Below are 26,579 nucleotides of genomic sequence, written 5' to 3' on the forward strand. Positions count from 1 at the left end.
CCAAAAGTAGTAGTAGTAGTAGTAGTAGTAGTAGTGGCAGCAGCAGCAGCAATACTCAGTGAGATTAGGGTCGCAGACCGGTTAAAGAGCTCTGATGAAATTCAAATCCGTCTGCATCAAAACCCGGCGACCTCTGGTTGTGTTTGCTAATTCGTTTGCGAACAATCTACGGTATGTTAGGACATTCGATCATTTATTGCAATACAGTGATGTTAACGTTGGCATGTGAAACTGCCACTCGGTATCAAGACATGACGATTTTTCTCGACGACTTAAAACAATGACTGGTCCCTGTTAACCTTAATGTCAAATCCTTCAGGAATATGAAGTGTTCCAAATCTACGAGAAGAACCGCGATCAAAAGTAGACAAAATCGACGCTGCATTCAGATGCAATCCCTCAATAACAACAACAGCAGGTGGAGTACATGTAGATCTGCAATCCGCCTTTCTCGCAATAAAGAGGCTGTCTATCTCTTTATATATTTTCCTTGTAGTAGCAATATAATAGTTGGCGTTTTTTAAACGTACTCTTTTTTACGCCACTACTGGAGAAGGGACTGTCGAACTATCTGCGTGCATACAAGCAAACATTAAAACTAGGCACCGCCAAAACTGGGGGGAGGGGCAGGCAAGTACTTTTTGACGGACCGTCTTTTTAAAAATCTACTAAAAACCAGGTAATTATCCAATCAATACGAAATTTTCAGCGATTATTAAGAGAAGAATGAACTTTATAACAGTGTACTTATTTTTCATAAACAATATTTATATATACATTTTTTTGCTTACAACCCCCCTTGTTTTGAGGGGGTACAAATATGCTTAAAATAATCATCTGAAACTGAACAAAATATATTGTGTTGTTGTAAGGGACGGGATTATAGATTAAAAAAAAAACTTGTTTGCATACCTTATTTTGATGTCTGAATATTAGAATTTCGATTGTGTTTAATTATCCCGCTTTTGAGTTTTGAAGTGTGAAATTCGGTGAATATGTTAAGTAAAATAATTAATTTAAGTTAAGCAAAACAAAAACTTTTTTTTAATATTTATACGAAAAAAGCCATTTTAAAATCTTTGATAAATAAATAAACAATTTCTTTTTAGCGAGCCGAATAATACATGACCATTATTAAACAGGGCATGCTTTGAAGAATCGATACAAAAAAAATTCGATAAATATTGTGCCCTTTGTGTTAAAAATATCATTTTTTCGATCCAGTTTGGAAACGTTTGCCGCCTTTCGACTACAGTGGACCAAACGCGCTGAAATATTTTTTTATTCTGCTTTAAATTGCCCCCCTCCCCATTTTGGAGAGCCTGATCCCCACACACATACACATTAAAAACCAAACTCATACAAATGGTCACCCATCTGGTACTGGCCAGCCTCAGCGTTAATAATACATTGAAATTTTCGTCACTGAAAAATAAGTTGTCTTTTTTTTGGCTTTTTGGTCTTCCGTAGTTTTCTTTTTATCAAGAACAAATGTAATGTTTGTAAACAGAGTAATCAAATCGACTCGAAGTAACTGGTTGCCTATATGAATAAGTGGAATTATTTGAAATCCAGGTACTTATATCATAATATTTTTGCATATTCTCATAGAAAATCACCCTAAATCTTAGTTACACAAGAAATAAACAAATTAATTCTTTCAAAAACCTTTTTTTTTTTTAACTATTTATATACGTTTTTTTTGTGCAAAACAAAAAAAAAAAAGCCAATTGTTAACTTTTGGGGAAAATTTAACATTTCAAATTTAATTAAAAATAGTAGAAAAAGTTTTATATTATTCTAAAGAAGTGACAATCATTACACACACACACACACACACACACACACACACACACACACACACACACACATATATAAATATATTCCTACACAGATAATTGCGAAAGTATGAAGCACTAGTGTTTGTAGGTATAAAATAAGTGTTAATATTTATAATTATAAGCCTGTTAAGATAATTAAAGTTGAACACTGTCTGAGGAATTTAGAAAAGGTGGTCAATTTACAACATGCAACATTCTGACTTCCGTTCGTTAGAATGTTCTCTGACTGATTACTATGTTATTTTCGCATTTGGCATTTATGGGTGTTTAAGTTCTCTTAATTCTAGTAAAATTGGCGATGATCTAGAGGTAACGTACAAGGCAACGGAGGCAAAGGTTGTCTTTGTGACTGGGTTGGAAACTTCTGACCAACAGTAATCCTACACTAATAATTGCGAAAGTATGAAACACTAGTGCCAGTATGTATGCATATATATATATATATATATATATATATATATATATATATTTAACATATATGCTTTTATGATAGTGATTTAAAGGTTATGAGGGTTTTTTGAAGCATGAAAAACGATGTTACTTTTTGTATTTAATATATATATATATATATATATATATATATAATTGTACAGAAGTTCAGAAAAACATTGGTACCGTCGGTTTCAAGCCCAACATAAAGGGGATCAGTTAGTGGTTAATATTAAATTATGTTAGGCTCTCGTTAGCCATGTTGTTTCCTCGAGAACCTAACATCATTTACGTTTTACCATTAACTGGTCCCCTTTGTGTTGGGCTTGAAACGACGGTACCAATGTTTTTCTGAACTTCTGTACGATTAAATAAATAAATAAATAAATATTAAGCTCTTATATCGAAAAAGTTTTTCTTTGTAATCGAGCACTTTATTGGAATTCTTTCCCCCCAAAACAGTAAACAAACATGTTAAAAACACTTTAAGAAGAGTTAAAAACATATTTAATTTTCAAAAAGGAAACACAAATTAAGTGGATTGTCCTTAATCTGCGGAGTTTCGAAAGAAATACTTTCCTTCTTATCAGCAAAATGCGGAATCGGATTTTGCGTCCAAAGTATTTAATAAAACAAGTAAGCCATAGAGATTACTTGGCAAAAAGTAAAAGTTTAAAAAAATAGTGAAGCAGAGGGAATGGGGGAAAAAAAAAAGAAAAATGATTTCACGTGAATGGTCGGGTGAAAAGTAAAATACCCAATAACGGTAAAATCCAAGAAAAGTTAAAGTTCATAAGTTTCAGAAGTAAAAATCCACAGTAATCGCTTACTGGAACATATTTCGATTTCATCCAAAAGGCAGAATTCCGTGAAATAATTTTTGAAAATTAAATACGTTAACTTAAAGTGTTTCTAACATGTTTTATTAATTCTTTGTTCTTATTAGAAACTTTATTTCCTATTTGGTTTTATTGAGCTTTTACATCTGGTTAGGATTACTTAATTACTTCAGTCTGTAATATTTGTCATATATTTTAAGTTTGCTATTTTGGATTATCTTTGTAAACTTAATTGTAATTCTTATTTCATTATATATATATATATATATATATATATATGTGTGTGTGCGTGTGTGTTTAAACTTTAGTATTAAGATAAAACTTAATAGAAATATATGTATATATATATATATATATATATGTTCTGGCATAGGACAGTATATATATCTGCATTAAATATGAGTTTGTTTTGAAATCTTTTGTAGTTTTAATGTTTTTATAGTTTATGATGCGATTTTTATTATTGTATTATTGGGGTAAAAGAAAATGTTTGTGTATGAAAGAAATGTCTGCTGCATATGATTTTTTACGCATTGTTTGTGGAAAATATTTGTATGTATGGCATATAAAATATGTTTTCTTAGTTTTTGTGATGTGAAAATATTTGTATGTATGGCATATAAAATATGTTTTCTTAGTTTTTGTGATGTATTTGAGGTCTTCGTCAAGATATTCTGGGCCACAAATTCTAAATGCACGTAGGAAGAAACTGATTATCATACCTGTTTTTATTATTTGCAGCACTCTAAAAAAAAACTAGGAATTCCTTGTACAGTAAAGTATTCAGCCATAGGAAGTTGCATTATATGTATGTATGTGTGTGTGTGTGTGTGTGTGTGTGTGTGTGTGAGAGGGAGAGAGAGAGAGATTTTTCTCTTGAACACTACTAATAAATGCAAGTCAATATATACAAAAACTATTTACACTAGAAGCGTTCAATTCATTTATTAGTTTCCTCTTATTATTTGTGTTGCCTGTTTACACTCTGCAATAGATCTACACGTAAAGTGTCTATTTTTATTACATTTTCTTTCACAAAAATATTTGACTTGACGAGCGTACGAAATTGAAATCTAAAAAAAAAATGTAATTCCCGTACAGCACTTCTCTTTAGACATTCTATTGACTTTAATATCCCACTAAAAACCTATTTAACGTATCGGGTTTCCAGAACTAATATTCCTAAAACATTTTCCGGAGACGAATATGATTTCGCCAAGATGTAGACCTCGCTGATGTTTATTCCCTTCCACTTATTCTTATAAAATTCTATTTATGGAGTCGGTTTTCAAAAACTAATATGCCGAAAACACTCTTGGGATCGATGATGCGGTTACAAAAAAGTCAATATATTTCTGAGTAGTTTTCACGTCATATGAATATTGGTCATTAAGTCTACGTACGTTGACTTCAAACACCTTCTCCCCACCCAAGGCTATTTCATGTATCAGTTTTCAAAACTAACTCTTATGAATTGCGGAGAAATTTACAGAAGAATTCATTGGATTTTTACAGAAAAATTGTCAGTGATACTAAACGTAGCCGTGAATCGTTGAGTCCCAATCACTACTACTTCGATTTTAGTCAAAAATCCATAAGCTGTAGCATATTTTACATTAAGAATAAGTTTACTTTCTATCTTATGCTTATAGATAACATAAAAGGTGGCTCCTGTTATGTTTTCCATCTAATTTAATTCAAACAGGAAAGCAGAAAACAGAAAACATAACCCTAGTTAATAGATCTTTATAAATACGCGCGCACACACACATTTATATATATATATATATATATATATATATAAGTAATTTTGTGTGTGTGTGTGTGCGTGCGTATGTGTGTGAGTTCCTTCTTCATAGGCTCCAAAATGGCTGAACCTATCTTGCAAATTTCACACAAAGGTAATTTATATGTCTGGCAGTGTTCTTAGATATGTTTTCTACAGAAATTCTTCCGATAAGTATTGAAAATCGCAAAAAAAATCCGATCTTTGAAATAGTCTTTCTCTCTTATAGATAAAAAAAAAGATTTTTTACAAGGGGGAATATTTTACGCTACATCGGCCAGAGAAAATAACATCTCAGCAAATCATTTCTTAAAAAGCAGATTTATTGTCATCTTGAGATATAGCTCAGTAGTAGAGCATTCGACTACAAATCAAATGATGCCCTGTTCAAACCCGGGTGTACATCATTCTTTTAAGTTTTTTATTAACGAGTTCAATTTACGATGAAAAAGAGGTACCATTTAAAATCGTCGCAAATCATTTCTTCGTTTGCATATTTAAAAGTTAAACATTAATCAGAAGTGACTTTTCCAGGGCATTCATCGTTAAACCCAAATATCAGACGTGATATTGTAAACAAACACAGACGGAATTTAATGAACGATATTATTATTATTTTTTTATCTTTTGTAATTTTTTTGTGTGAATTAGTCTACCTGCAAATTATTCCTCGTAATATATAATAATTAATAAAGGATTGATTCTAAGTATATATATATATATGCATTGCTGACACTAACTAGTTGTAATCTCTGGTGACATGTGACAACAAGTCTCACACTTACATCACTTGCTGTTTTTTTATAATAGTTACAAATCAATTTGCGTTACAGCAATATCCCTTTACCTTTGATTTATTTCCGGTAATACTTTATATATCTTTACAGTGGAAATAACTTTAGTTTTCTTCCTCCACGGTCTTTCTGTTCTTCTTGAAACTTCACGGCCGTTTTGTTTCGTATCTGTTGTGATTGGTGCCACCTCATGCATGTGGGTATTAATCTATATTGGGTAGGAGAGGGGGTCAGTTTAATGGATTTGGGTTAGTTTCATGTTCTTCCTGTATTTTTGTCTTATTTCTATTTAAATTTACTTGTAGTTGGTTACGGTCCGTTGGTTATAGTGGCTTCATTTTCGCATTTGAGAATATCCCTTAAGTATATAAAATACATGGCGATATGGAAAAAATAGTTACTCTTTCCGAAATATCAAGAAAAATTAGAGAGTGACCAAATCAACATAAACTGAATAGGATGAGAGAGAAAGAGAGAGAGAGAGAGAGAGAGAGAGAGAGAGAGAAAGGAGAGAGAGAATTTGGTGAGTTGTTTATTAAATTATAAATTAAAATAATTAAAACTAATGTTTTCACGCGTAACTCATTCCCAAAAGTAAAGTATATTTCAGCATTATTTTTGTTACTAAAATGTATAGGTAAAATATTCAAGAAACAAACGTTGAATATTTCACATCCTTCACTCTATACCAAGTACTAATGTGTATTTGTATATAAATATACATATATCTCTTTCGTCAAAAAAGGTTAGCAAGTAAAACACGTGCATTTTACTTGTCGCTAGACGAAACAATTTCAAGTGCTGATGAGAAGCAAGGAAACAAATTGCAAGTCGATCCCCATCGTCTGAATTCTTCATTCCAAATAAAAAACCAAGAGTTGTTTTTTTTTCTTTAGGTCATCAGAAATGATAATTTATACATGAAAACTTATACAATTCTATGATTTTATATTATGAGCGCGAATATGGGTAAAACATAATTTTCCATCATTTGTAACGGAGAGTGTCGTCTAGTTTGCCATAATAGTTAAACACTGTATACTGCATTTTGATTCTTCTATATTCCCCCAATAAATGGACAACTATTCAATGTGTCGCTTATCAAAAATTATATGCCAAAATAGTTGATTCAGATAGGCCACTAATTATTCTATTTGTTAAAAAGAAGTTTTCATTTTTATGTTAAATGTGATTTATTTCTCTTTTGTAGGAATTTCCTCACACAAGTGGTTGCTATTATTTGGCGCACGGCTATCCATACACATTCACCGATTTAAAAGACGATCTCGAGTCCTTATTGATAGACCCTTCTACGAACCAATGGCTGAAGCGAGAGGTTCTATGCGAAACAAGGGCGGGAAACTCATGTTTTCTTCTCACTATAACCGACTTCAGTAGGTTTTCTTTTAACTAATGAGTCACCAATTGCCGGGACCAAAAACACAGAGGGGATCAGTTAACAAGACATGTGGGTTGTCAGTTGAATGATGAAGAATATTACAAAAGGATGGAAAAGAATCAATGGAATAAAGAGAGTTTGATTACTTATGTTGTTGACATTGAATTTGAAGACGACTATGTTGCAATTTGTAAAGTACTATAGCACCAATACATTTTCTTTATTCGTCAGCATGATCTTTAAGCTTATTCGATTGAAAAAGTGACTCTAGATTGGGACTAATACATTAATTGCTTTAATCGCTAAAAAACTTCTACTACGATGATTGAGAGCAGAACAGATAATACACTTTATTCCTATCACTTGCGTTTTATATCCTAAAGTTTGTAGATAACTACTTACTATTCTTAACACCCATATAAGATATTACAATTTAAATTCAAGTTTCGATTAAACTATCTCTACCTTGACCAGAAATATTTTCTTTTTTATATTTGTAAATGTTCGCAACAAATTTCTCTATCCGGACAATGTCGGGCAAGGATAGCTAATATATATGCATGTATTTGTATTGAGAGAGAAAAAGAGAGAATGGATTCCAACGATCGTAATTTTATTATCGAGCAAAAAAGGTTAATATTTACAGCTGCTTAGCTTTTCTTATTGGATTAACAAAACCGGAATCTTTTCGATAATGATTCACCAGAAAACAAAAAATCGAAACATACTGTGGAAAGCATTCTTTAAGATCGATTTATGCACGTGTACTGAATTCAAGATTTCATTGATCTTTAATTAAAATACATGATCTTAAAAGATGCTAACCGAATAATGAAAATGTGATCGTTAGAATCAATTTTTTTATTTTCTATTTGTAAATGCTCTGAGATTCTATATTAATATCTATTGAGTTGAAACACTGAAGTTTATCTACAATATATATATATATATATATATATTACTAATATGCATTTGTGTGAAATACATATTATTTGCGCTATCGATTTCTTCTCATTTTATCTGAAATCGGCGAAACTTCAGTGGCGAGATAGGAATTCTAACGCAACATGTTTTTTTTTACTTTTTTTTAATAACCGATGGTCTTCTTTTTCATGGAGTCGTACAAAGCAGCATCAAAGTTTGCAAGCGCAGATATTTAAAACTAATTGATATTTTTATGTTATATTATAATATAAAGCTGAATGTGTGTGCCTGTGTATGTGTGTGTGTGTGTGTCTGGTCACCGGTGTGTCAAGATTATTTTGTTGCAGTAAATTCAGTTTCAGAAAATGCTAAAACAAGCATATTCTCGCTTCGTGCTATATATATATATATATATATATATATATATATATATAAAGTTGAACATCTGTGCGTATGTGTATGTCTAGTCACGAATAGGCTCCTATATGGTTGACTATTTAAAAAAAAAAACTGATTACATATAATGATAGAATATGTATCGAAACACAGGAATGGATATGCTTGATCTGGCAGAACGGTGGTTCATTAAAATTGTGGGGTCTACGTTCGCGCCTGGTCCACAAAGTATGGAAATAAAAAATTAAAAAAAAGAAACGTTTACAATTGTTTTTGATATAGATGTACATAATAATACTTTTATAAGTATGTTTTAACTTAAATAGGGATGGTATAATAAAATTGTGGGGTCTGTGTTCGCGCCTGGCCTCCGTAGAATTGAAATAAGCACACACTTTAATAAAGACTTTTCATATCTATCTGCGTAAGTATACTTTGATAATTATGTTTCAGTTTGAAGAAATATGGTATAATAAAATTATGGGGTGTTCGTTCGCACCTGACCTCCATAGAATGGAAATATGTCACAAAGTTTAACAAGGTTTTTTAATATAGATCCACAGAATATTGTGATAAGTGTTTCAGTGTGAACAGGTATGGTATAATAAATTATGGGGTTTATCTATTTTATTTTTATTTTCATCATATTTTGCTTTGGTTTTGATACCCCCAAATTCGAAGCTATCTCTTTACAACCCTTCCTTTTCATAACCTATCATACTTTCATAAATCAGTCCATTTTCTGTTTTTGAACCCAATCAACAACGGGTACTTTTGCTAGTATATATGGTGTACATAAAGTCCGTGTGCATGATAAAAATATAACGTTATTTACATTTGCGATAAAAAAATTGTAAAAGAATGCAAATAAAGTTATACATTTTTTATGTACACAGACTTTATGGACATCTTGTATGCGCAGATCATGATATTATAATCATGAGATCACTCTAACCGTGTAGACATTTATATAAATGTTAATTTAAACTGTATTTCTCGCGGTTTACGTTGACCGTTACTAATAGTCAGAAATGGCTTCGTGGCCGGGTTCGAATCTCCCAACTGGCTGTAAACGTTACTCCCTGAACTGATGATTCTCAGAAGTATGAAACACTAGTGTATATATATCCCAGCGTTTAGATATGATAAAGGTCAAAGGAACATTAAAATTTTTAGGATTTCAGAGGAGTCATATTAATGATCATTTATTTTTTTTATATAAATACACTTGTCAATTTCTAAATGATATAAGTTATGTAGATGCAATTTGCATACCTTGTATAATAACTACTATTTCGAAATTTATGAAGTTATAAAAATAAAAAAATGTAACCTGTACCAAACTTAATCTTATCAAATTCGATTAGGAAACGTAGTAGTGATTTTCGTAGCTCTTTACGTCATAAAAGAAGATAGCGGTCCATAGTAGATAGCGGTCCATAGTAGATAGCGGTCCATAGTAGATAGCGATTAAAAAATTTCCCACGATTAAAAATGGACTCATTGTGATTTGTGTTCGTCTTTTCTGAATTTTACATATTACATATGCATTTTCTTCTTTTAGAACTTTTTAGTTTTTCTAGTGAGTCCACGAAAGAAATTCTAGTATTGACATACAAATATCGGTTGTTCCCACGTAAACGAAACAGATGTGTAAAATGTACCGAGATTTTTGTTTTGAAAGAAAAATAATTAGTAATATGAATAAAATCTTGAACTTTAGAATCTAGCAAAATGATATAATTTGAACTTCTGGTAATTCATCTTCTGATAATTTGAACTATTATCAGATGAATAAAAAGGCTAAAAATTAAGCGACTTCAAGCTAAAAATATATATGTACGCATGTTCAGAAGACAGCTGATCAACTCTTGCCACGATTAGGTGTGTTTTTTCAATTTTGCCCCTTTTAACAGCGATTTTTCTAATCGATGTCTTCTGTGTTTTGTATGATGTTACGTTGCTGTTCTTTATGTTCCTGTCCACTGTAAATAGTTTTAGTTCCGGTTATTGTTCATTTTCTCTCTCTCTCGCTCTCATAGTAGTAGTAGTAGTAGTGGGAGATTAAATAAATACAATGTCGCTTGCTAAGCATTTGTCTGTAATGTATGGAATAGCGAGTATACAGAATTATGTAATGTATGAACGTGATACTCGTGACAGAAAGAAAATATTTTTAACAATTACATAAACGGATCAAGACTATATATATTTTGTTACATAACAGAAACATTCGTGTGAAAGTTTATTAAAATAATTAATAATATAGATAGATTTCTCTGAGTCTTTTCAACATTTAATCTCATTGTACTCCTAAAATATTTATGTGTGATTATCGTTACTCGATTTCATATACATAATGAAAAATTATCAATTGACGAATGCTATGTTATTTTTTTGTTATGATAAGGTGCAGCGAACTAAGTATCATGGTATCCCTTCGCAGCACAGTTAGAAATTAATGCATGTTAATCACCACAATACCACACCGCGGCTTTCATTACGAGTCGCACTACTTTGTTTACAAAACTATTCGGCGGAGGTAACGTCAAACAAATTTGAGGTAACAATGCATATAGTGTAAAATATCTTTATTTGAACTTTGAATTATAACCTTTATAATAAAAAATATATATGCACTGTTTTTCTTTTAAGCAAACATCAGGTGCTGATAATTTTTTCACATCAAACATAAAAATAGAAATTTTATAAAAATATTTATTAACTGTTTTTTTTTTTCAATAATCTGTTCATGAACTGCTTTTTAATCAAACAAAAAACACTTCATAAATATATAAAAAAACACTTCATAAATATATAAAAAAAACTTCATAAATATTTTTAAACAAAATCTCTTGAAAAAAAGAGAATAAATATTTTTTATAGCAGTTCTATTTTTATGTTTGATGTAAAAAGATGCCATCATTTTGACGTTTGATTAAAAAAACAGTGCATGAACACATTTTTATTATAAAGGTTATAATTTTGTTATAAAAGTTCAAATGAAGACTGAATAAAACTTCGGTAAATTTTGACTTGTTTTCCACCTTAACATTTTCCTTAAAAATGACGACCTTTATAGATTTTCGGATATGCTGAAAACGAATATCGCATTTATATTTTCCGCAAATAATTTATTTTCCGAATATTACGCAGTGTAATTCCTTATGTTAAAAGTGATCGCAATTGTTGTACGCGCAAACGCACCAAAATATGCGAATGGCTTTCTAAACAAAACGTGCGACTCTTAACGAAAGCCAGTATGGCATAAATCACTTATCATACGTCAACGGCTAAAACTTTTACCCTTTTTTAAAAGGTTAAAAAGTCTATTGTTTACATAAAATTCAAAGTAATAATAAACATTTGCGAGTAATTTTAACGCCTTTAAACTGCCAACGACGAAATCTAATGCAATAAAATTACTTACAAATCGTTTAAATCATAAAAACTAAACCAATTACGTAGAAATTTAACTGCTATCGCGTTTGGTAATAATTAATAATTCTACGATCTTTTGTTATGTTCCATTTATAAAAAGTTAGATGTGATGTGTTGATAGTTAAATAGTTTCTTTTTATTAACACGTTGTCAACGACTGGGCAAGCTGAACTGAATTTTATATACGTACGAGTAATTTTAACGTCAATTACAGAATATATAAAAGACTTTAAAATAGTTTAAATCGTAAACATATTTGTTTTGATTTTGTTTGAAATCGATTGCAACTTGCAATAAAAAATGCAAATGCAAATAATCGTAAATAAACAATTTGGGACACGAAAAACGTACAATTTTTTTATCAAATTGTAAATTTCTATACATAATTTAGAATTCCGCACAACTTGGGTAAAGAAAATATTTTTTTAAATATATAAATTGATCAAGTAGTTTTTTGCTGTTGTTTTTTTAAACATTTTTTTTTAGTTTGAAAACGATTCCAACTTGCAATGAAAATACAATCTAAATAATCATATTAAAAATTTGGGATACTAAAAAGATACTTCGGCTTTAGATAATGTTGTTCATATTAGAATTCTAAAATAGTAATATACAAAAATATAAGGGAAAATGAAATACGGAAAAGAACGATTTGTAAGATGCCGATGTAAAAAAGAAAGCAAGAGGCATTTTCAGTTTTTATTTATTTATTTATTTTTTTATTACATTTTCACCCCAAACAAGGCACATTGCCACTTTGGTGTAGGGGGCTACTATCAGGGGAAACATCTACTGGGGTACTATGTAGGGATTAGGGCAGCGAGATGTTGGTTCACGTTGCACTTGAACTTATGCATGTCTGTACAATTGGGGAAGCAGTGACCTGGAATGGAATTCCAAAGTCTAGCAGTTCTGGGGAAGAAACTACTGGAGTAGAAAGATCTTTTACATCTAGGGATCTCTACAATGTGGGGTGGGATTTTGCAGCTTGTCGGGTCTGTCGAGGGTGTTCACGTCGTGGGGGCACAAGTGCTTGCAGTTCTTCAGAGCATTCGCCATTATAATACTTGTAGAACAGGCAGAGGGATGCAACGTTTCGACGATGGGACAGAGGCTGAAGCTTAGATGCCAGTTTAGGGCCTATCAGATTTGCGACTCTCTTTTGAACCCTGTCAAGGAGCGAGAGACTAGTAGCCGATGCACCAGCCCAAATATGACAGCAATACTCCATACATGGGCGAATAGTGGCCTTATAGAGGTACAGGATATTTTCGGGTGTTAGAAGTTTTCTAGCACGGTAGAGAGAGAGAGCCCACCTTCCTCGCAGCAGCCCTGGCAATGCCCTCGATGTAATTGTTCCAACTCATGTTTCCTGTGAACGTTAGGCCAAGGAGCTTGAGAGACGTACTCTCAGATAAAGAGTCGTTGGCCATTGCTATAGGTGGTAGGGAAGGTTTCTTGTAATTATTGAATGAAACCAGTTTTGTCTTGGCGGCATTGAACGTGACCATCCATTTTTGTCCCCATTCCACTACTGATTGGAGGTCATCCTCTAGTGTTTCTGCCATTACTTTAGATATATGTTCATTTGTTTTCCTGTCGTGCCTGTTATAGAGTGTGGTGTCATCAGCATATATACCCATCTCAGAGGCAATTTTGTCGGGGAGGTCATTTATGAATATCAGGAACAGCAGAGGTCCAAGGATAGATCCCTGGGGCACTCCCGCATTTATATCATATTGTTTAGATGTACGACCGTCGAGGACAACCTGGATTTTTCTCTTATCTAAGAAGGATTTAATTATGTTAAGTATTCTACCAGTGATACCGTAAGATCTACTCTTCCTGAGGAGACCCTCATGCCATACCCTGTCAAAAGCCTTAGATATATCTAGAGCTACCGCTTTGCCCTCTCCCACTTTGTCCAGTGAATGGTATATGCGTTCAGAGATTACAGTGAGGATGTCTGCCGTGGAACGGGCTTGTCTAAATCCATATTGTTGGTCGGTCAGAAGTTTAGCATCTGTAAGGTGCTGGACTAGAGCATGGTTAATTAAGGTCTCAAATATTTTGGCAAAAGGTGGGAGGAGGCTAATAGGGCGATAATTTATGTGCATCGTTAACTGGAACTGGATTTATTTACGCATGCGTATCGTAAACCAAAACCGGATAGACGGTTTCAACGCCCAAGCAAGACGATTTTAGTTTTATATTATAATAGATATGTTTCTCCTATTCAATGCTAGCAAGGTGTGCTTATTTTCTTTCAGACATCGAAGACGATGGGAAAAAGGTGATTGTCGTATCGGCGCGTGTTCATCCTGGCGAGACGCAGGCTAGTTGGATGGTGAGGGGAGTTATTCACTTTTTGACTGGAAAACATCCGGCAGCCGAGGTAAACATGATTTTATTACGAATAATTACTTTCTAAAACATGCATTCTATGAATTACACAAACTCACAAACATATTTTCTAAATTATACAAACTCACAAACATATTTTCTAGTAGTATATGTTTAGAAAAAGAAACAACAAATTTTGATGTAAGTTCTTGGCGGTGGTGTACTTTTGGCGTGAAGTATGAAGATGCGTTACAAATGTGTCCGATGAACGTACTGCACTTGTACCTCTCAGCGAAAATAATCCCAAACAATAGAATAACATCAAATTCCCACCCTTACACTCTAGATGCTGGCATATTTTCTATCTCCATAATATCTTTTCTTGAATTTGATGCCTTTGGAATTCTTTTCCAGCTCCCTATCTCTCAAACATACAAAACATGCAGAAATTTTAATGTAATGTGAACAAACATAATGCTACTTTACTTAACACTAGTTTCCCCTATAAATCTGTTATGTTTCAGTGGCCTCTTATGGTTCAATGGCAATAAAAGTAAACGAACGTATTCGAGTTACTTACCTTATTCGTTTTCTCCGCCATTTAAAACCTTGAAAATATATTAAAATATAATAGACACGCGTAGATTTGTCAATGTGCTTGTAGCAATTACCTCAGCTGACCCTATGAACTCATCTATATAAACTCCAACGCTTTAGGCGCTTCGTCTCTTTCCACTTTTCTTTATTACGATCAACATCTGTTTACGAGTGGCTGTCTAAAAAAACAAAACAAAAAACAGCGACAACTGCCGCAAAGTGCTTTAACAGAAGAGTCAACAAGTATTACACAAATGTAAATCTATACAAGACACTAATTCTTCGCATAAGTTACAAAAAAGCACATCACGTTTCTGTATATTTACCTTTTATTTTTGAAGTTTAATTTGACTTATCCGTAGTTGTGTTTTTCATACCAAGTCGAAGGTACGTCTACAGCAATCCGTCTGACAGACTAAGCTATTTGAGTTAGGTGGCCTTTTTCGTCGGGTTGACGTATAATTCTGTACAATTTAAGGGGGCTCACCCTCCCAGGCTTTACATTAATCACCTACACCACCCCTATTGAGGAATTCTGACTGGGCTGCTCAAATATTTTTCGTAGATCATTTATCTAAGAGTACAAATCCTTTTCTCGTGCATGAGCTTTTTCTTTCAGGGACCAAAAATTTCCATAAAGGCGCATGTACAGGCTGCATAGATTTACACATGTAAATAAACATTGCAAATCGATATCAAACTACGAATTGCAACATTGGCAAGTGCAACATTGGCAAGTGCAACATTGGCAAGTGCAACATTGGCAAAGTATCATCGAAGACATGAGAAGAGATGAAGGCAAATGGATTAGCGAAATCACTGGTAGAGTCAATCGCAGAAAGACAACGAAATGGAAGAGAGTGCATCCACAGAAAAATCTACTATGACATTTTCCTATCACTTTGAAAACACAAACTTTGTATTCATAAATGTAAAGGGTTTCATTCCGGTTGTTTCTCAACACAATTCTGTTATTAATTTTAGATTTTCGCAATAAATTGAATAGGAATTCATTTCTTATTTGTTAGAATTGTATCTTCTCGTTTTTCTTGTTTTCAGTCATGTTATCTTTTTGTATGGTACCTTAGATAAATGTTTTGCAACCTAGGAATATTAGCATAAATTGAATCCCTATCTTGGATGTAATCCAATTTAGATGTAACACTGGATCGAAATTATGTATCCTGCTCAAAGTACTGTATGAGTTAAAGATTTTGGAGTAAGATTTTGTTTGTTTAAAAATTAAAACGAAAATAACTTTAAAATAATTGTTTCTATTTAATTTCCCAAACAGGAACTGAGAAGAAAATATATTTTTAAGATAATTCCGATGTTAAATCCGGATGGAGTTATCGTTGGTAATTATCGCTGTTCCCTAGTTGGAAAAGACTTGAACAGAAATTACAGACGACCCGTAAAGACGAGCTGCCCAACCGTTTGGCACGTGAAAACGATGATTGAGGACGTCAGCGAAAAACATCAGGTATACAAAACTCCCAAACAGACAAACTGTTATAAATTCATTAGACAAAAAGCCATCTAAAATAGCAGATTTGTTTTAGCTCTTGCCGGGGGCGTTAAAACTTATTTGAGCATTAAGCTTAGTATTGCTACGTTTATAACATTCGGCATCTCAATAGCTTTTTATGCCAATTTAGTTGCAATTATTTTCAATCATTTTGCAGTCTATAGATCTTCATAATATTTATTATTATTTAATCACTACGAGTTTTTACATGGGTCATTATCCCTGGAGTTTGAATGACAAGTCTTCCCAAATTTCCAGTAATCTTCGCCTCTTTTCATAACTGTTACATTTTGTATTATTGTAACATGTGTTTACCATTATTTCTAACGATCAATAACAGCATGCTCTGGATTTTAAGTAGCAATAAGACTTCTTAATGTTCCAGCATTTTCGCACTCTTCCAGCGGATGTTTTGGCGGAATTTTCACTCTCTCACTAATCTTTTTATTGATTTTGACCATTTATGACTATTTTGTGTTTTATTTTCTTTGTGGATGAAGGGTAAAATTATGTAATTTTGAGCAATTTCAGTTCACTTGGATTCGTGCAACGTTTTTTCTGTATTTCTGGTTCTATTTTTATTTCAATCTACATGTGGTTGGTCGTTATGACCTGGCCATGTCGATTAATTCCTATACTCGAGGATTTTCCTAAATAGTCTCGCTGTTTACATCAATGCAGTATTTTGCATGCTTTCAACCTGACCTTTATTATTATTATTATTATTATTATTATTGTTGTTGTTATTGTTATTATTGTTATTGTTATTATTATTATTATTATTATTGTTATTATTATTATTGTTGTTATTGTTGTTGTTATTATTGTTATTGTTATTATTATTATTATTGTTGTTATTGTTATTATTATTATTGTTATCGTTATTATTATTATTATTATTGTTGTTATTGTTATTATTATTATTTTTATTATTATTATTGTTGTTATTGTTATTATTATTATTGTTGTTATTGTTGTTGTTATTATTATTATTGTAGTTATTATTATTGTTGTTATTGTTATTATTGTTATTGTTGTTACTGTTATTATTATTGTTATTATTATTATTGTTATTATTATTGTTATTATTATTATTGTTATTGTTGTTATTGTTGTTCCTCTTCATCTAACAATGATCAATAACCTCAAAGTAGAATAATAAGTACTTAATTACAAACTGCAATTAAAATAGATTATACAAACAAAAATAGTAACATTCAACGAAAACAACAATTCTGCGTAGAGTTACTATGAAGTACTAACTGTACTGAATCGTTGTAGAACACCTGGCACCCGACTTTAATTTTCTCGGTTAAAACAATCTCTAAACTCGTAAAGAATACACGAAATTTGTAGCGTGGCATCTCCAATTAAATGACGATTATTTATTTTGTTATAAGAAAACTTCGAACTCTAGTCTTAGCACTAATGCGCTTTATACATGAAAATGATTATTTTTAGAATTTTTTTTTACATAGAGGTCACCACTTATCAAGGTCCAGAAGCCACTCGGGGATAAGGGTTATTGTGTGTACAGTAATCAGTGGGATAGTATCGTAGTAATAGTTAGTATCGAAGATTTGATAAAGTGTCATTACTTAAGGTGCGGTTCATCAGGAATTTTTTATGTTGGACTTGAAGACATCTAAGTTGAAGTCAGGCGGGAAACAGGCAAGCGGCAGAGAGTTCCACATATGTGCAGTTCTGAGAAAGAAGCTTTGTTCAGGGAATCTACGTTTTGATTTAGGCACAGATAAAGAGTGGGGAAAATTATTGACAGTGGTTTCAACTAGACGGGTGTTTTTCGAGAAAGATTGGCGAGAGGGAACCAGACATTGGAGCTCAGACGAGCACTTGTCATGGAAATAACGATAAAACAAAGATAGGCTCACAACGTCTCTCTGTGGGAGAGAGGTTGCAGGGAAGAGAAAAGGGCATCCCCCACTAAGTCACGAAGTCTATTTTGTACTCTGTCAAGGCAGGATAGGCTGTTTTTAGCAGCTCCTGTCCAGATGTGGCAATAGTACTCCATCCTTGGACATACTTGGCTTTTATATAAATAGAAAATTGCATAATTAGCGAGATATTTTCTGGGGCGGTAGAAGGATCTCACCTTTTCCCAGTGACCTTGGCCACAGTCTTGATGTATGTGTTCCATTTCAGATCAGGAGTAAAGATCAAACCCAGAAGCTTATCAAAACATGGGGCCTCCCCTAGATGAGAACCATCCATTTCAATTGATGCCAGATGAGGATCAGAGCTTTGATAATGTAAGGATAGCTTGTTTTAGATGCATTAAAAGTAACCAGCCACCTCTTACCCCACTGAACCACGCGCTCAAGATCAGAGGAGAGAGAATCAGAGAAAACATTGTCATTTACGGCCTTTGATGTGTTGCCATAGATGGTCGTGTCATCAGCATAGATGTCAACGAATGATTTAAGTATGTGTTTAGGGAGATCATTGATGTAGATCAGAAAGAGAGTTGGGTCCAGGATGGACCTCCTGAGGGACTTTAGCATTAATACTGTGGGCCTCTGATTTCTGCCAATCAACCACTACTCTTATGAGCCTATCAGAGAGAAATGATTTAATGATTGAGAAAACATTTCCAGGTATACCGTAGCTGGAAATCTTGTGAAGTAGGCCATTATGCCATACCTTATCGAAGGCCTTTGATATGTCAAGAGCAATTGCCCTAGAAATGAAGCCTTTGTTGAGAGATTCGCTAATCTTATGAGATATAACCGTTAGCACATCTGCTGTAGTTCTAGCAGAACGGAAACCATATTGCGTGTCACTAAGAAGGTTATTTATGCTGAGGTGGTTGACTACTTCTCTATTTAATATGGATTCCAGCAACTTACTCATGACACACAGAAGACTTATTAGTCTGTACTGAGAGGGAGATGACTTATCACCTGAATTCTTAAATACAGGGCATACTGATGAGGTTTTCCAGGTTGTTGGAAAGCACTTCTTAAGGCAACGCTTAAACAGTTTTGTAAGTATGAGGGCAAGTTCTTGTTGAAGCTTTTTTACGCTATAATTGGAATACTGTCAGGGCCGGTTGCTTTACTGGAATCAAGGTTCCTGATTAGCTTGGCGACATCACGCACAGATATTTCTACGTTGCATAGCATGTTGTCTGTTATAGGAGGAAATTCGGGGAGTTGATGGCCTTCGTCGCATGGGTTAGAATTTGCTGCAAAGTTCTTGGCAAATAGTTTGGCCTTGTCTGATGCTGCGAGATGATCTCTGGTCCATTGATAATGGATGGGATAGAACGCACACCTTTGTTCAGGATCCTATTTGCTATTTGCCAAAACTGGTGAGAACCAAGACGCTGCTCAGCTACTTTGGATTTAACGGACTGAGCATATAGCTCGCTTGCATTTTTTATTACTCTTTTACAGTGGTTGCTGGCGGTCTTGAAAGCAGCTTTAGTCTCAATGCATCTATTACGTTGGTAGATATGGAAAAGGTGATTTCTGCGCGCGATGGCAACAGCACATTCAGGGGAGAACCATGGCTGGCTGTTAGGTGTTTGTTGGAACTTTTTAGATGGTATGAATCGGTCTATGCCTACAATTAACCATTCGGTCAGGTCTGATACTATAGAGGACACATCTTTTTTAAACATGGAATGGAGAGGTAGATCAGATATGAATGGACGGAAGCTATCCCAGTCAGCCATAGACTATCGGTATCAGTACGGTTGAGAGGTACGTCCGAATCCTTATTACATTTCATTTTTATCTTAACTGATACGACGGAGTGGTCGCAGGATCCAAGAGGAGATAGAACGGAACATGAACATAGCTCAGGGGAAGTTGAGAGACAAAGGTATAGAAGGCTTGCGTACTGACCGGTAGTATCGAGCACACGAGTGGGATCGCAATCTGAGTGAGGTCATAGGCAATGGCAAAATCATGACAGAACCTCCCCTCATCATCTGTCTTATTTGAGTGAGTCAGCTATTTCACGTTATGGACATTGAAATCACCGCAAATGTGAATGTTAGCCGAGGGATGAGCAGACAAGATGTGGTCTATTTTCTCAGACATACTCTTAAAGATAATAACTCCGCTGGTGTGGGGGCGATAGAGAGCAAATATAAATGCGGTGGTGTAAGCAAGTGCAACACGGAAGTACATATAAGGTAAATTAGGGTCTTCTCTTGAGATATCATTACACATGGGAAGCCATCTTTAATGTAGGCACATATACCATGCCCATAGCGATCTTGGGGGTCAGATTTAGATGAATAAGTTAGAGTATCTTTTAAGTATGAACTCATTAAGGGAGGTGGTCGACCCTATTCCAGTTTCGCTTAGAAAGAATATATCCGGTTTCGTCTCCCGTAATTGGGTTTCAACCTCTGGAAGGTTGGAACGTATACCCCTGATGTTGGAGGAGGAGACATTGTAGTAGGGGTCTATGTTGGAGGATGGGGTTCTAGGTTTATTCGTGTTTTTGTTTTGAAGATATTTCATGTTGAGAATTTTGGGATTTGTGGAACATGTCAGCATACTTGGTTAGAGCAGGACAGAGGGAAATGTAGGATAGAAAAGACAGGAATTTTTGTTTGCAGCACATTATAAGGTAAAGCCGTAACAATTACCCACTAGTATGGCATCGAGAGGCCCCACCAGAGACTACTGCATGGTCCAGAATCCACTCACCAAATGGCAATACAACAGCACAGTACTTTGCACCTGCTGATAGGACAACCTTCTTAGTCGTTAATCCAATGTTCGGGTCCCTATCAGGCTGATAAGGTCAGCGCCCTTACTAGTGACATGGCCGCAAGGATAGACATAGAAACATAGAAAATGACAAAAGTATATTTCGAAAGTTATAGATAAATAATTGTTTAACTTAGCTTAGCTCTGAAGCGTCCGGCCCTTTCTTCTTGGGGTCATCTCGAGAAAGAAGTAATATTTTTATTAATTATTCCTCGATGATGAATTTGATATCTCCAAGACTCATCATGCTATATTTAGTACAAATATTTAAAATGATTTTGAAGGCTTTAAGTATTTTGTCTGAACAAAATTACAATAAATAACAGTTTTATGATTCTGATAACTATAACTTACTCGGCACACCAAGGGTTATTCATCCCAACTCTGGAGCCATTATAACAAATAATTATGGGTTCTATACGTTTTTATTTTATATTAATGTTATTAATTATAATAGTAGAAGTAGCAATAAAGAAGAAGCAAAAATATATGCGTAGCTTACTACATTATTTATTTTTTCAATGTGTTTTAAATTAAATCTAATAAAAATGTATATGCGATTTATAATGTGAGATAGATTATTCATTTAATTGTGATTTTGTACTGAAAATAAACAATACTCGATCGGTAAAATGTTATGGCAAGCATGTTATGCCAAATTTTGTGCACTTCTCTCGTGTAACAAAGTGCTAAATTCTCTTATAGACTCGGTTTTCCTGATAAGTCACAGAACGGATAAGATTACTTCCCCGAAAAAATAGATGTGTACAACTTTTATGTCCTTTATGAAGATTACAGCCAATATATAATGCTACTAAATCTTATTTCTAAATTCCTTATTCCAATTTTAATCAAAATCCATTGCATGATTTCAATTGCAGAAAAAGTTTAAAATTCATGGTTTGAACTTAAAGGGTCTTAAGAAGAAATTAAAATTCAGAGAATATTGCTTTATTAGAGTTTAATGACTATATGAAATTTAATGAAAATCAGAAAATTTCCGAACGATAGAAAACCTATTAAAATAATTTAATGAAACTGAAATATGATGGCGAATACTTATTCTAAAAAAATCACAAAAATCGAAAGCAGGTGAAGAGCTTCCACCCTTATTTACGTCTTTGCATAAATCTACAACTTACATTTAGTCCTTTTACACCTAACAGCTGTGTCCCAAAATTCATAATGATCGGTTAATTAGTTTAAGAATGAACCTTATACAAAGGAACATATAAACATATGCATTTACCAAAATTTTATATGTACAGAGAGAGGGGGAGAGGGAGAACTTTATGTCTTATTTAAAAAATAAACTGCTAGTAATTCATGACACGATGATACAATTGTTTTACGATAATTATCGTAAGCGAGGTAATATTGTATTTTAGCTATCATGAATGAAAAGGAGAAAAAATATTCAACAAATAACTATTACCAAAGACAATAAAAGTTACTTTCCCTGCCTATCTGCATAAATCATTTGTGCATTAAAGCCTTTGAAACGTTTTACTTCAATTGAAGATTTTGTTCAATATGATATCGTTATAGTCAGAATTAAAAATGTCTGACTCGAGTTCTTAGAAGTCACTGAAGAGTTTAATTTTTCGTTTTCGTCATTTTCTCCTTTCAATTAGGTAGAAGCAATAAATTTTATTGCATTAAAAACAGTTGTATTCATTAAAAAAGATGAAAACCCATCAATCAAACTTCGATGATGCTCGTAATGTGTCGCTGTCGAAATGATGAAAATGTAACTCTAACAATATCGTGTTTGATAGAAATCTGAAATTGAAATAAACACACCTTCAAAAATTGTAAAAAATAGAATTAGATAGAAAAGTAAAACAATTTTTTAGTATCTTTTTCACTTTTTTTCGTTTTTGTTAACTAATATGCACGTTTGATATTAAGTTAAAAAATGTCAACCATAAATCATAGATCCACAATCGACACTGATTTTTATATAAAAAAAACCCTACTCATTACAACATAAAATACTGTAATCAAGTTTCAGCAAAACATTTCTTTACTCTGTTCGGTTCATATGTGAACGAGTTAAATGGAGAACTGTACGATGGGAATAACTCAGAGTATTTTTCCAGCACCTGCACAGGAAGACGTTTGTTTCCCTCTTTAAATTTTTGGATCAAATCACCTTTGATCATCCCTATTCTCTATGTCCACCTTTTAAAAGGCGCCACATTAATTTATCAGAAAGACCAGAGAATGATCAAAAGCAATCCGTTGACGTGACTAACATTACATGTTAAGCGTGCCTCCACGAGCTAAAGTTATCAACACTTAAATATGGCAGAGTAGGAACTGCTGATATGGGATAGGTTTAGAAGATCATGACTAGAATGCCCAACTGGATCGCAGGTAGGACACATAAAATTGGAGAATAAATTTTTTAGGGAATAGGTAACAGAGGATAATAGGAAACATCCGCGTATATTCAGACTGGATAGCCATAAGAATAGTTTTACTCTCCACGCAATCGGTGTGTGGGAAAGATTACGGATGATATGATATGGGCAGAATTTAAAAGAAAATTTAAAAAAACATATGTAAATTTTGGAAGAACAATAAATTTTAAGAAAATTTAATAAATCCGAAATAAATAGTACTGAAAGTTATAATAATTAAAAGGTGAATAACTTAATAGAGGAACAAAAAAACAACAAAAAAACATTATTAATAACTGTGTCTATCTGGCGGCTCCTGGGAATTTTTTAGATTCATTTTTATTTTGCGTTTTTTTAAAACTATGTTGCATTATACATTTCTTTAGCAAACTATTTTAATATGATTTAAAAAGTTAAATTTAATTATTACGATATCATTTTGTAATAAATTATGAATTGACACAAATCGTTTAGTTTGTAATAAATCATTAATTGCCACAAATCGTTCTAAAATTATATCTAATTATTATTAAAGTATTAATTTTGTTTTAATATAAAATTATTGGATGTAAATAGCTTCCAAAATTTTCGATCTTTTAATACATGAGGATTTATTTAGAATCTTAAAGCTATAAAATATGTTTATTCAACGTATTAAATGCTTCCTAATTATTTAAAAATTTAGGAGAATCGCAAAGTAACTCATTATATTTTTCAACTTAAAATATTAAAATGAACAAACCGAAATGCATTCTGGTATATTTAATTTGATAATTATTTTTTTCAAACATATTTAAAAACTTATTTTTATATTTTATGCTTAGAATTTTGTATTTTACTTAAAGATCAGTTGATAATAAATAATGAAATAATTTTTCTGACAAGTAAGAACAAGAAACACATACACTCGTTAAATGGTTACGCATTTATAGAAAACAAGTCTCTATTAGAAATTGTTCTAGAAACTGTTACTAATACTGTTAATAATAGCCAGAATTTTTATTTGAACGTTGCATGTTTTATTAAACATTGTAGTTTTCATTAAACACTGTATTTTTCATTGAAAGCTGTATTTCATTGAACGTTGTTATTTATTTAAGTGAACATTGTATGCCTCATAAAACTTTGTATTTTTCATTAAAATTTGTAAACTTTCATTGAATGCTGTATTTTTGCATTGAATAACGTATTTTACTTTGAACATTGTACTTTTTCATTAAACTTTGTATTTTTCATTAAACTTTGTATTTTTCATTAAACTTTGTATTGTTCATTAAACTTTGTATTTTCTCACTAAATCTGTTTTTTTTTTCATTTACGGTCGTATTTCTTCATTGAACATTGTAAACTTTTCATTTAGCATTATATTTTTCCATTGAATGCGAGAATCTTCCATTGAACGTTGTATTTTTCTCATTGAACATTTTATTTTTCTGATTGAACATTGTATTTTTATTTATTAAACACCATTTTCTTATTCATTGAATGTCATTTTTTTTCAATTGAATCTCATGTTTTGCTCATTGAATATCATATATTTAGTTGAATAATAGCTTTCGAAATTCTTTCATTGAATCTTGTCGAATTTGTTTATAGTATTTGGCGAAAACACATTCTGTATTATCGTTAACACATAATTATATTCCCATGTTGATTCGTAAACTTCGTCGATAATACATTGTCATCTCTTATATAATATTATAAAATGGTAACAATTGTTCCTCATTGTAAAAAGACAGGATAGCTTCGAAAACGCAGACTACATATAAAAGTAAATATACTTACACATGCTCCCATTATCTGGGGCAAGTTTTCCGGATATTACGCTTTCTTTTTAAACAGTATCATATCTTCCTATATAAATTCCAGCAAAATTCACGCTCCCAAACAACACACATATAGAGAGGATAGCACAATATTTACTCCCTGAAGATTTTCCCCTCACACATTCCCACTATACACCGGAGACATTATCTCATAGTAATCCCTTGCCACAACGATCGGGATTATTTCATTTCATTCGTTACCACATTTCGACCAGCCTTTTACAATCGTGACCTGACTTACGCGATGTCATCCATTGTTTTCTTTTATTATGTTGATCCATTTCTCTTCGATGTTTAACGATTTTCGAACCGGTTTTCAAACATGGCGTCCCGCTAACCCATAATCGTTACACACATTTTTTTTTGCATAATCGATGAACGCATCGCCCACAACATTTGATATCAACGGTCACGCATCCACAACACCGCCATCAACAGAGTACGCTTTCTTTCCATGATTGTACCATCACAATTTTTTTTCTACCGTTATATTTATCTGTTATGGTTACAACAGTCATCGATTAGCCGCTTCTTGCATTTTCCCCATAAAACAAACGCCATTATATTGTGTAATTACAGCATCAAGTGCATACATTTCGATACATGTAACTGTCATTGTCGTAGACAATAAACTCATTTATGCAAAACTAATTATACAACGCAATACTCACAAAGTCAGCGTTTTTTTTTCACTTCGCTTCCATAACAAGCACAATTTTTTCGATGAACAACGATTTTCAGTTACATTTGTCGCCGACAAGTATTTCTTATTAAAATATAGTAAGTGTATACGTTTGACTTCAGGCGGACAAATCTGCATTAGTAATAGATTTTCTGCTCTTGGAATTTGCAAAAACATCTGACATATAAATTCGACTTAATAATAAAATGCAACATTTTGTTTTCGTTTGTCTATCTGTTAGGTATTGCTCTACTGCGATTTACACGGCCACAGTCGGAAGCACAATGTCTTCATGTATGGCAACAACACGTGCGACGAGAACAGTTCAGGTGTGGCCAGTACGAAATCCTTTCTTAATGACAGATTATTTCCCTGGATTATTGCTTTACATGTAAGAATTTGCAAGTTTTGTTTTGTAATTTTATATTATTTTTAAAAAGAACAACGTAACGATTTCTTTAACAAATAATGTGCTTTACGACGTTGTATTTATATGCCATTTATTAAGAATTGAATGCACCCAAGTGATGCTCATGACCGGCGACCTTTGTCAGACTGCTACGTTGTGATTGACCTTTACTTTAAAACAATATATTGACAT

General features: G+C 32.8%; 1 protein-coding gene across 12 annotated transcripts in view; it reads left to right on the forward strand.

The window, feature by feature from the left end:
- LOC145279872 (cytosolic carboxypeptidase 1-like) overlaps nt 1-26,579 on the forward strand; it is a 657,874-nt gene that overhangs the window by 295,258 nt on the left and 336,037 nt on the right. For all 12 annotated transcript variants that reach the window (XM_080131321.1, XM_080131320.1, XM_080131325.1 and 9 more), the window contains 4 exons: nt 6,900-7,083; nt 14,120-14,244; nt 16,084-16,272; nt 26,220-26,369. In XM_080131321.1, the coding sequence (XP_079987447.1) occupies nt 6,900-7,083; nt 14,120-14,244; nt 16,084-16,272; nt 26,220-26,369 (648 nt within the window). The remainder of the gene's footprint in view (nt 1-6,899; nt 7,084-14,119; nt 14,245-16,083; nt 16,273-26,219; nt 26,370-26,579) is intronic.

The sequence above is a fragment of the Euprymna scolopes genome, chromosome 7 (assembly GCF_053919585.1).
Source record: "Euprymna scolopes isolate OS-2025 chromosome 7, ASM5391958v1, whole genome shotgun sequence".
In the NCBI taxonomy this organism is placed as follows: Eukaryota; Metazoa; Mollusca; class Cephalopoda; order Sepiida; family Sepiolidae; genus Euprymna; species Euprymna scolopes.